Genomic DNA, 12,307 nt, shown 5'->3' on the forward strand with positions numbered 1-12,307 from the left:
GTAGGTGAATTCTCTTGACTTGCATCCGACAAATTCAAATTATTATTTTTTCTTTTTCGGAGGGGGGGAAAAATATGAAAAATCAATACTAGTAGGTGATTGTTCTTGAATGTTGATGATTGTCGATCAATTTAATCATTTCATTTATCTTTATCCTTTCGTTGCCACCTTATTTTGTTTTCTTGTTCTTCATAAGGGGTAAATATTTGTTAGCCCCAACAGGACCCTCGTTAACTTATCTCCATCTTACATGGCAATATACCAAAAAGAAAAAAAAAAAAAGGAAAAAGAAAAAAAAAATGATTAGAAATCAATGACAATAATAATCACATAAGATATCGTGCTGTAAAAACAAATCATGGGCTTCAAAAAATGATGTTCAGCTGGTGCCCTGCAAGAACAAAAAAACTCAATAAATATGTCATGAAAATGCATCTCAATTCTCATCATCATCATAAACACCTAAAAGATAACAAATTGAACCGTCCAGGCCAATCTGTGCATGATCTTGAGCCATACTTGTCCAATTATCGCTCTGATTGCCCATCGATGGTCCAAGTGTCAACTGAATTTCCTTTTTATTTCTTTTTTTTGGATTAACACACACACACACACGCGTATACAGAATGAAGAATTGTGGTAATATACGGTATGAAAGGAAGGTGAAGGTGTCACAACTTTTTGGCAATAAAATGATTGTTGAAAAAAGTGCTTTGAGAAGGTGGTAAGTTCAAATGAATGAAGAATGGGAAGATAAGAAGCAATATTCCTCAATTGTGAATCATTTTGTTGGCCATAAATTGTCACTACTTGAAAGTGTACTCATAACCCCATTTTCCATTTTTTCTTTTTAAAATTTTTACAATTATATATGTAATGCAAGTAAAGCAACTCACTCACTAACTCTACAAAATTTGCCCTTTGAGGTTAAAACAAAGTTTCATACTTGAATGAGAGAGGGGTGGTTTTAACATGCGCATTATGCGCAGGATAAGGGTGGAGGCGGGGGGGTTTGGGGGCGTAATGGCACTTCGCGCGCATGATAGAAAACGACGCTCTGTAATCTTTTGTCAATAAAGCTAAAATGAATGGGTCCGAAAAATAGCTGCCGCTATATAAAAAGGCCAAGTGGTCTCTGGTCTCAAACGAAAGCAAAACGTTGGTTTTTTGGCAATTAAACATTCTCTTCAGTCTGTCTCTGTTTCTCAACCCTCAAGCTCCCGAATAATTAAAAATTAAAAAAAGCACCATCAAAGCTTCTCTGTACTTTCTTTCTCTCTAAAAAAAAAAAAAAAAGGAACTTTTTTAGCTCAAAGCTTTGAATTTGTTCTTCGACTTGGTGAAAAAAAATTCACATTTAGTATAATTGGATTTATGTTTTTCGCAATTGATCCTGAGAATTTTATTTTGTCAATGTCGTCCGATATAAGCTAGTGTTCTCACTTGCTCTGTTTTTTCAAAGAGCTATCTTTTTGGGTGGGGGTTTTTGTTTTCGATTAAAAAAAAAGCTCGTACAACTTTCATGGCTAAATGCGTGAATAATAATAACAGGAGTTCCGTCACCGGCTTTGCAAGTTTGAAGCTTTCTTCCGGTCTTGCAAGTTACTGAAAAAAGAGAATATAAAAGGTTGTGTGTTAGGGTTTGAAATTAACAGGTCGTTGATTCTGATTGGTTAGGGATGGGTCGGGGGTGGCTGTTACGGGGAACGATGGGGCCACCGATAAAGCCGCGGGCGGGGTTAAGGAGAAAGCAAGCTGGAAGAGGCTCTTACAGGGGAAGCTAGGGGGGCGGGGGCAGGGACGGGCACGGGACGTTTTGTGATTTTCTTTACTAGTTGTCGTTTTGAGAGATTTAAAAAATAAAAAGTGACTGCTGCTCCTTGTTTGTGTGTTTTGTTTTCACAAAATATTTGGTTGCTTTGACTGAGGGAGGAGATGGGTACCAGTAGTACCACCTTTGACTTGCACGGGATATTGAAAAGCCTCTGTTTCAATACGGCGTGGAAGTATGCCGTTTTTTGGAAGCTCAAGCATCGAACTCGCATGTAATTTCATTTCCGTTTTCAGTATGACTTTTTGTGTATTTATTTAGCTACTAGAGCAATAAAATGTGGCATCAAACTGCTATTCAACTCAGGCAATGTTTATTTTGTTCTCAAATGTTTCAACTTTTTGCAGGGTGTTGACTTGGGAAGATGGTTATTATGACAACTGCGGGCAACAAGATTCTTTAGAGAATAAGTGCTCAAGTGAATCCCTTGAAAACTTTCATGGTGGGCGTTATTCACATGATCCCCTTGGGCTGGCCGTGGCAAAAATGTCCTATCATGTGTATTCTCTCGGGGAAGGGTATGATTCCATCTATGCTATTCAAGTTTTAGTAGGAGTACAAAAGTTTGTCTTCTAAATGTGAAATTTTGCTAATGCTCTGTTTCTTAGTATGGAATTGGAACTTTGGAATTGGAATCTAGTGGAATTGGGATGTCAGCCTTGGAATCTTATGAAAATGATGATCTCTAATTCCATCTGCTTCCAATTCTGTGGTCGAATCCTATGCTACTAAAAGTTCAATTGTTGTGACAAATCAAATACTTATTTATGATTAGGTGTGTCCCAAAGACAGCGAAATTCAGATTGAATTTAATCTTTCTTTTTCAGGATCGTTGGACAGGTGGCAGTTACTGGAAAGCATCAGTGGATCTTTTCAGATCAGCTAGTTACTAATTCTTGCTCATCATTTGAGGTGTGCTACTTATAGTGCGATTGCATTAATGGTTACTTTGGTATTTATTTTGTTTTCACATTCATTCTTATGTGTAATTTTCTCTTTGATGATTTTCAGTTCAGTGATGGGTGGCAAAGTCAGTTTTCAGCTGGGATCAGGGTATGATTGCATTTCCTTTGTTTTATTGTTAAATGGTGATTTTTCCCCTGTAAAATAAAATTTTATGTGCATCTGTGATGATGAGAACATCTCTACTTATTCTATGATAAAATGCACTTGGCATTGACCATATTCCTATAACTGCTCCGTTTTTACCTTGTTAGTACCATTTAGTACCCATCCTGGTGTAATCGATTTGACTATTTTGTTATATATTTTTTTACATCTCTGAATCATGAGATCTGTAATGTTTGCTCAACAATCTTTTTGGCTAACTTTCGCATTTTAGTTTCTTCAGCCAATACTAGTAACTTATTTTTAATGATAGAATTTGTTTCTTCTTGCATGTCAATATTGCCAAATTAGCTCAACTTTTGTTTTACGCTTACTAGAGCTGTTAGTGATTTGTGCCCTAAATTCTTGATTGTAGTAATCGGCTTGTTAAGAAATCTTTCTAATAAAAAAAATATTTGTGTTCTGCTGTGTAGACCATCGCTGTTGTAGCTGTTGTTCCACATGGAGTTGTACAGCTTGGATCGTTGGATGAAGTAAGACGAGTTCTAACTACCTTCTTAGTGCATTTTTGTGAGTTATACATATTATTTATATTTAGCTTTACCTTTACCTTTATATCTGTGCATTTTCATATTTTCTTCTAGTATTACATGTAATTTAAAGATTTTCTTTGTTCACCTTTAGCTATTCTGAGCATTGATTTATATCTAATTGACTCTATGTGATATTGACATATGCTTCTGTAATGATTAATAATCTCTTTTATTCGTTTTGCTTGCAATTATCATTTCTACAATGTATAGTGTAAACTGATTTTATCATTGATTCACTAAAAGTAATGGTTTAAAAGAACATTCCACACACTTTCACTTAACATTATTTGAAGGAACAAAAATTTGGGAGTTTCTAATTGTGTGTTATTAAGTTCCAAATTTGTTGGAAAGCAGCACTCGTTGCAAAAGAATTTTCCAGAATGGACTGATAATCTCCTAGTGGAGGCAGTATACGTACCTGATAGAACGAGAATATTGGCCCAATGCTGAGTGGGAGTTTTAGTGAGGAAATTGATAACTTAATCTGCCTCTAGTTGACTAAATTAACAATAAAAAAGCTGTAGTCCTGTTCAGTTGCACATGGCAAATTAATGAGTCACATTTTACGTACTATATTGCAGGCCTTTTTCTCTATATCTCTCTTTGTAAACAACTTGCTTTTTTACAATTATGCTGGTTCATTAGTATATCTTCTGCTGGTCAAGCAAGGTAAATAAGAAGGGCACAGTTTTCACTAGGCTTTACTTTATCTCTTGGTACTGAGTATTTGCCGGGAGATTTACAGTGCTCTAATGGAGGTTTTTTTTGGTTTTAATATTCATTGTTTCAATGTCGTGTATGCTCCAAGTTTACTGGCTATTCATAATCTAACTATATTTATGACAATAAATTTTTGCTTATTTCTGTTAGATGTATTTATTTGCTTATTTATTTGTTTGTTGAGTTGAGCAGGTCACTGAGGATATGAAGGTGGTGACTCATATCAGAGATGTTTTTGCGGCCCTTAACGATATTTCAGTAGGGCATGTTTCTAGTACAATACAATCTAGTGTGAAGAATACATTATCCCTGGTATATTTCTTCCTCTTAGTCTATGCTTGTGCATGTATTTCTTCATGTGTATATTTTGAAAGTATCTGTCCGTACATTTGTGTAGCATGTATATATGCGGAGCGGTGTAATAATTTCTCTCATTTTAGCATAAGAATATGAATTATGACCAATAATACTTTGTTTCTTTCTTTCTTTTCTTTTCCCCCCCATTTTTTCAGCCAGATTTACCTACAAAGAGTATTCCCAATCGCTGGCACAATCTAGATGAAGTGGTGAACAGAGGAGGACCAGATGTTCAGTTTCCCATGTTTCCATATGTTGAGAAACATAATGATGGTTCTTATGCATTTTCTGGAATGCAGCCTAAAATTGGGGATGGAGTGGTTAATAGGAATGAAGGGATTCTATTATCCTCAGCAGGTGGTGTTGGGAGTGCCAAAATACTTCATCCAAAATCAAATGTTATCAATTTGGATTATCAGAATCAAATGGGAATACATTTTATCAGTGATGGGATGAGCAGAGTGGAATCTAGTGGCTGGAAGGATTTGGGTGTGATATCAGAACAAAATGGTACTCCATTTTCAATTAATTCTGTTATAGATAGCATCAATTTATGTAGTGTTGCACTTCAAGCTGAAAAGTTTGTAGCTGATCGTACATACTTAGCTTCAAACCCACTTGAGGCTGTTCTTGGTGAACAAGTCAAATTGGAATGCACAGATTCTTGTCAAAATGGGATGTTGCACATACCTGAAATTTCAGACATAAAATTCGAAAAAGATCTGGAGAAGTTGCAGAATCAAACTGAGTTGAATCACTTGGACCCATCTGGCATGTCTTTAAAGTTCTCGGCTGTTTCTGAGCTGCATGAAGCGTTAGGACCTGCTTTTCTGAGAAAAGATATTTATAATGATAGGGAACCAGAAAATACAGTAGATGGAGAAACTGTTGGGATGCCTGAGTTGACGAGCAGTAGCCACTTGATGTTTGACTCTGGCTCAGAGAATCTTCTAGATGCAGTAGTAGCTAGTGTTTGCAATAGTGGCAGTGACGTTAAGAGTGAGAGAACCGTCTGTAGATCAATGCAGTCATTGCTGACAACTGAAAAAAAGCCAGAGTCTTCTAGCCAAAGTAAGAATACTAACAATTCAGTATCTTATTCTATCAGCCAATCATCTCTTGTAGAAGAAGATGCAAAGCACTTCTTGAACTCATCAGAAGTGTGTGGTGCAGTGTCTTCAAAAGGGTTTTCATCAACTTGTCCAAGCACATGTAGTGAACAGTTGGACATGTCTTCAGAGCCGGCTAAGAACAACAAAAAGAGGGCTAGAACCGGTGAAAATGGTAGGCCAAGGCCAAGGGACAGACAATTGATTCAAGATCGTATCAAGGAACTGAGAGAGCTTGTGCCTAATGGATCAAAGGTAACTTCCAGTTGTATTTTTTAACTGTGAAAGGTGTGATTTCTGTTCATTGAAATTGCATCGTGTTATGTGCTGAGATTTCAAGAAATTTCAACAGTGTAGTATTGATTCCTTGCTGGAGCGTACAATCAAGCATATGCTTTTCCTGCAGAGCATCACTAAGCATGCTGACAAGCTTAGCAAATGTGCCGAATCAAAGGTAAAAGTCTCAGCTTCTACCAAGAAAACTGCTTTCTGAAAAAGAAATTGAAAATTGTTTTTTCTTAATTGAAAACAGCTTAGAAACAAGAAACCAAGGCTGCCCTTGTAGTCTTTTCAGGTCTTTCCTGACAGTCGATTAGTTTCTACTGCCTATTGTGAAGAGTATACAAATTGTTTTTTTTTTTCTGTTTCTTTTTTTAACGGGCATTCCATAATTGTTCGACCTATTTACATCATTCTGCTGAATTTGCAGATGCATCAGAAAGGTAATGGTATTCATGGGTCCAATTATGAACAGGGTTCAAGTTGGGCGGTGGAGATGGGAAGCCATCTCAAAGTTTGTTCAATCGTTGTAGAGAATCTAAACAAGAATGGGCAGATGCTCGTAGAGGTAAGTATAGATCATTTATGTAGTTTCTGCAGGAAGCAGTTTTAGTATTAGACTTATCTTGCTAGAATTCAAAGAATTACGTAGATGAGAGAGGGAAACAATGTCGAAAGAGATGGGAAAGATCTCACACATCCATAGACTAAGATCATCATTGGTTGCCTATGTCTTTTAATATATTCTTGGTAATAGGGATATGATGGTTGATCTGTGCAGATGTTGTGTGAGGAATGCAGTCACTTTCTTGAGATAGCAGAAGCAATTAGGAGCTTGGGTCTGACAATCTTAAAAGGGGTTACGGAAGCGCATGGAGACAAGACATGGATATGTTTTGTGGTTGAGGTAGTATCCAAATCTTTTGGATGAATTATACGTTATATGTTTTCTGGATGGATAAGGAACAAAATCCACGGGTGACATTTCCAATTTAATACTATATTCACAAAAGTGTATTTTGCTTATGTAATAGCTTTGTGCTTTCAAACAGTTATGCATACCTGACCTTTCTAAATAGACAATATCTTGAATACTTGTATCTTTTCCCTGAATTAGACTGCTGTTTAATTTTATTCTTTTTCTTTTTAACTTTTAATCAATGCAGGGACAGGACAACAGAATTATGCATAGAATGGATGTCCTGTGGTCACTCGTGCAATTACTACAGTCCAAGACTACAAGCAGCTGACAGATGTGGCTGATCAACTCTTGGAGACAGCCATGTTGGCTTCTCTGTAATATATATTAAAATATTTATGATTTGATTGGGACTTGGTTGTGGATTTTGTTTGCAACTGAAACAAGAGAGAGGGACAGTGAAGAAAATGAAACAATGTTAGTATAAAGATCTTTTTTTTCCTTTTTTTGTTTTTTTTGTGCTTCGGTTACCGAGTGTGGAGACGCCATGTCCTCATCTTACAACACTTTTCTGTTCACATTTGGTCGATCATTTGTTTGAAAGCTTGATAATTGTAATAATAGAGTGGCTTTTTAGGAATTCAATATCTACAGATCGTTGTTTATATCTTTTGTGTTTTCATATTTGTTCTAGATTTTTATGGTTATTGCGCAATAACATGGAAACGCGAGCTACTCCTGCAGGATAAACAGTCAAAGACTCTTCTCATTTTCAAGCATGGCTCAGCTAGAAATTGTGCGATAGATTATTATTATTATTACTGCACAGACCCATCATAACTTAAAAATGAGCAAGAGTTGGGTTACCATCCAGTCCTTTGGATCTGAAATAGGCCATGTACTCAGCAACACTAGTTGCCCTGTATATTGGTGGGTCGTCAAACAGAAACTCCTTTATTGGCTCATATGGTTTAACTTTATTCATCGTACTTGGATATTAAAAGCAGGCAACTGATACTCTGGGTCCAACTCGTCCAACCAACACCCTATGTTCCACGCTTCTGAATCTGTGATTGGTGATGAGCTACATAAATGGAGAAAAGAAAAAGGTCAAAAAAATTTCAGTAAATGTATCCAACTGAGTGTATTTTCCAAATTAGATAACTTGCCTGAATGAAATCACCAATGTTTATAACTAAAGCTCCCTGCACAAAGGGCACATCCGCCCAGTAATTTCGATGAAGAACTTGGAGGCCACCGATATGATCTTGGAGGAGTACAGTGAGAAAAGAAGGGTCGGAATGCTTGGAGGCGCCAAACGTCAGCTATGGCTCAGGACAAGGCGGGTAAAACTGGCACACCAATGATTCAGTTTCCATGCATTCCATGCTTGCAAGGTAATCACTGGAGAGCCCTAAAGCCTCGGATAATAGTGCAGATAAAATGGTTTTCAGTTTGATTATATATTTCATGTATTCACTTACTGCTTTTCTGCAGAACATCAATAAAAATAAGAAATTAGCTTCGCAAGTCCCTGAAGAATTTGCACGTGAAGTGAAGTTTTTCAGCGTAGACTGAGTTACCTCACCTGCATATTTTAGGAAAAGTTTCAGGGTCCAGTTGACCGTCCCGGAAATCAAATGCTATTGCATCCCGCCAATCTGCTGCTCCTTTTGTCACAAGAAGATCTCCATTGCTGAAGAATCTCACTAGTTTCTGACAATCGCGGGAGTACATTTCCATCTTCACCTCCTTGGGTTGCTCATGGAATCTTCTCACCCCTTCTAACATTTCATCCATAACACTAACTGGAACTCCATGGTTAATCAGTTGAAAGAAGCCCCATGTCTCTGATGCTTCACGAATTTTATTGACATTCTCCATTCGTCGACAATCTTCAAAGCCTTCCAGGTCTATCAGCGGAACTTGGAGGCAAATATCATCAATGTCTGATGATTTTGGCAGGTTTTCCTAGGGATGGATGAAAAATCTAGGAATCTTGGTCACGCCAGAGTCCACTAGTCCCTTAACCCCAGCTTTAGTGTCATCGAACTCCTTCACTTCCTTAGCTTTGTCATATTTTAAGCCATCATTACAAACGACTTCCATCTTACCATCTTAGGAAATTATAGTTGATGATAAATGACAGATGACAGTGCGATTGAGCTGTTGGTCATGGGCATTGAAGCATAAATAAGAAGAGAGCAAAGATGCTTATGCTCAATGAATATGGCCGGTAGCCCCTCAAGCACCAGAAAGGGTACAAAGATGCTTATGTTGAATGAAAAGAAATGGAAAACGAGATGCATTTGATTATTATAGAATATAAAAAGGCCAAAGCAGTAAGATGCGCGCTTCTGGACTTTCTCTGACCTTGACAATCTTGAGATGTTACAGCAGAATTTAAAAAGGAAAATGGCTAAGTGTCAGCTCTTCAATCCGTTGGCCCTCTTAAAATGCTCAGGTATCACTACTTAGCCCAAAAAGAAGTTCTTTTTTAAGTATACGTTTGGCAAGGTTGGCTGACAGGTCTCTCAACTTGCACAGAAAAGGAAAATAGGAGGGCATCTTAATTATCCGGCGCCAAATTTCTTAAAACCTAAAATCAGACACAATAATTGAACTGACAAAACAGTAAAATATATCTTCTCTGTTTCACTTGGTCCTACACCATGCACAGCAGGTCATCTCCATGTACGTAATTTAAACAATAAAAAGATCAAATCAAAACCTGAAACAGACAAAAATGTTAAATATCTCCCTTGACCACTTCTACGTATATATCGAGTGTGCATTATCTTGTCTTTAAAAAATCTGCTCCTTTTTTTTTTCTGGACCAAATCGGGATGGCATATCATAGGTAAATTTGTCGGAATCCTAGTGGATTGTGTGAATCTTTCATCTGCTTCCATCTTCTTTTATATAATCTGAAATATCTTGTCACCCATTTTTCTCACTATCTACCGCTAATAATGTTGTTGTTGTCACCATCAGGTAGTGTAAATGAGAAATTTTAGATGGTGCCAACGCCGCCATTATATCTGCACATTACCATGGATTGCCTTGCCCGCAATTATTGTACACAATGCATTTACAATAACAAAACATTACACAGCAACGTTGTTCGTGTCACTTATACACCTACAATTATCTTTAAGTGATGCTAACACCAATGCATCTCTATCAAATTGCATGCAACTACATCTGCAAAATGCACTAATCCTATATATAATGGTATATAATTGAGTGATGCTATATAATGAGGCATTTCATTATGAGTTCGTTCAGAGCGCAACAAGTTCCATAAAAATTATTAGTAGTTTGGATGTAGTATTACTCGCTCTAGTGTGCGCTACTCTGTTCTGCTATCATTACAGAAACCTCAATGAAATGCCTCCATCACAGTCAAATCAAAATAATTCCAAACCCATGATTAATATACATCCAACCATTTTCGTTATTGGGCCTAGCCCACAGTCAAAAAGGTGTAGATCCAGCTCGGCCTGTCGAACGGTAATACGACATCGTCGCTGTCTGTTTTTGTCGATAAAGACTTGCTCTGTTCTTTGACCGTTCTTGCTGCTATGTGACGGACCTGTGTAATCTTGGCGTAGCCGTCGCATGCGTTTGTGAAAACTGATTTAATATTGGTGGATTTTTATTACTCCAAAATACAAACAAATTCTGCTCAAAGACGCATTGGATGTTTCTATCATGCTTATGAATTTTTACAGTATTAATAATAGGAACTGTTGACGTTAGTTTTTAGGTCAACTAGAAAATTAAATAAACAGAATGATAGAAAGAACAAAACATAAAAAATTTATATGGTTTAACATTTGGCCTACGCCAATAAAAATAAAGAGAGCAATTTTATTATTTAATAAGAATTATAACGATTTTTTTTTTTCTTTTTGTCTTAGTTATTTGCTTGTATCTTTATTTGTGTCCAATATACATCAAGAGCTCTCTATTTATAATATAATTATAAGTATCTAATTAATTGATATCTTCTTATTTTACTCGATTTTCATTGCTTAATTATAATTTTATCTGAAGTCTATGTTTATCTCCTTATTAAATTGGGTTTCCGGAGCTTCTATATTTTTCTTTTGAATTTAGATTAAGCATCCTAGATTCTTCTTTTGTAACGACATTTTCTTTGGTTTCATGCTTGCATAATGCCCATGTGCTTCTAACTCATAAATGCCCATGTACTTCCAGATTGCATGCATGCTTGCTCCATGACATTTTGCTTATGTCATGAAACTCATTTTCTTGCTCAATTAATTTATCTCTATGACATCTTATTTATGTCATGAAGGTTAACTCTTTATTTAATTACTTTGGCTCCATGACATCTTACTTATGTCATGGAGCTCAATTCTTGGCTCAATTACTTTAGTTTTATGATATCTTTCTTATATCATACTTCTTACTTGCATGCTTTCTTGTTTTTCTCTAGCATATTTTCGCATGCATGCTCTCTCGGCTTCTTGCTTGCATGCTGTCTCGCTTTCTCCTAACAATATCATTATAGTCCTTTGGATTTAAATATTTTAATCTTCGCCATTGATTTAATTAAGTGAATAAATAACTAACTACTTAATAATTAATAGATAATATTCAAGTTCATGGATATAATTTTATTTTTATAATTTGATAAATATTTTCTAAATCACCAACAAAATTAAAAATTAAATACGTAAATATACAAATTAATTTAGATGTGTAAACAAGAAATATTGATTATTCAATCTTCAGCAACAAATGTTAATTCAGAATCCTTTTGTCATTTCTATTTGAACAATATAATTTTGATTTCTTAATTTTATCCGTTGTCTTTTTTTTTTTAAAAAAATTACTCATTGGCTAAGAATAAGATTGAGTTGAATCAATTGTTGCAATATCTATTAACTTAGCAATTTTCTGTCAAAGAAGGGATAATAATAAGAGGATAAACTAAGATTGAGTTGTGTTAATATTAAAATTCATATATTTTAAAAAGAAATATAGAAGTTTCAATAAACTGTACTTGTTTCTTTTGTATTAGTTAATCTTTAAAAAAACACATTTAATAGATTTGATAACTAGTAAGTTTAACTTTTAAATAAACGAAATTAAAATATTATTCTGACTAACTTTTAATTTTATGAATTGCTAATTAAATCTAACGGTATATATTTGTACCACTATTGATTCTGTAATTTTTTATAGTAGTATCATAAAGTGACCCTGCAAACCGATATCTAATTAAGCATTCCTAAGTTCATTTGACATCACATTTCAAACCAAAATAGGAGACAAATTGTTAGGAAATACGTTTTCTTCCTCAATAAGAATTTTATAGAATATTTTTTTCTTTAAATGATTCCTATTTAAAGAATAACTAATTTTTTTTTTAGATCTTAATTTATTCAAGGGAGAATAC

The 12,307-nt window shown here is 35.5% G+C and overlaps 1 protein-coding gene and 1 pseudogene across 4 annotated transcripts; one reads left to right on the forward strand and one right to left on the reverse strand.

The window, feature by feature from the left end:
- The first annotated feature begins 1,733 nt into the window (after nt 1-1,733).
- Nucleotides 1,734-7,529, forward strand: LOC18047866 (transcription factor bHLH155). Of its 4 annotated transcripts, none has more exons than XM_024188402.1 (12): nt 1,734-2,045; nt 2,179-2,349; nt 2,659-2,743; nt 2,843-2,884; nt 3,373-3,432; nt 4,405-4,524; nt 4,725-5,640; nt 5,728-5,933; nt 6,031-6,132; nt 6,388-6,525; nt 6,739-6,864; nt 7,124-7,529. In XM_024188402.1, the coding sequence occupies exons 1-12, from the start codon at nt 1,936-1,938 to the stop codon at nt 7,205-7,207; spliced, it is 2,160 nt and encodes a 719-aa protein (XP_024044170.1). In that variant the 5' UTR covers nt 1,734-1,935; the 3' UTR covers nt 7,208-7,529. The 4 variants fall into 4 exon arrangements, with proteins under 4 accessions (XP_024044170.1, XP_006443866.1, XP_006443867.1 ...); XM_006443804.2 differs by having other exon boundaries at nt 1,736-2,045; nt 5,743-5,933; XM_006443803.2 differs by having other exon boundaries at nt 1,735-2,045; nt 4,725-5,933.
- A 188-nt stretch (nt 7,530-7,717) lies between these two features.
- On the reverse strand, nt 7,718-8,985 carry LOC18047867 (annotated as a pseudogene).
- Between the last annotated feature and the right edge of the window lie 3,322 nt (nt 8,986-12,307).

Source organism: Citrus clementina, unplaced genomic scaffold (genome assembly GCF_000493195.1).
Source record: "Citrus clementina cultivar Clemenules unplaced genomic scaffold, Citrus_clementina_v1.0 scaffold_3, whole genome shotgun sequence".
Taxonomy (NCBI): Eukaryota; Viridiplantae; Streptophyta; class Magnoliopsida; order Sapindales; family Rutaceae; genus Citrus; species Citrus x clementina.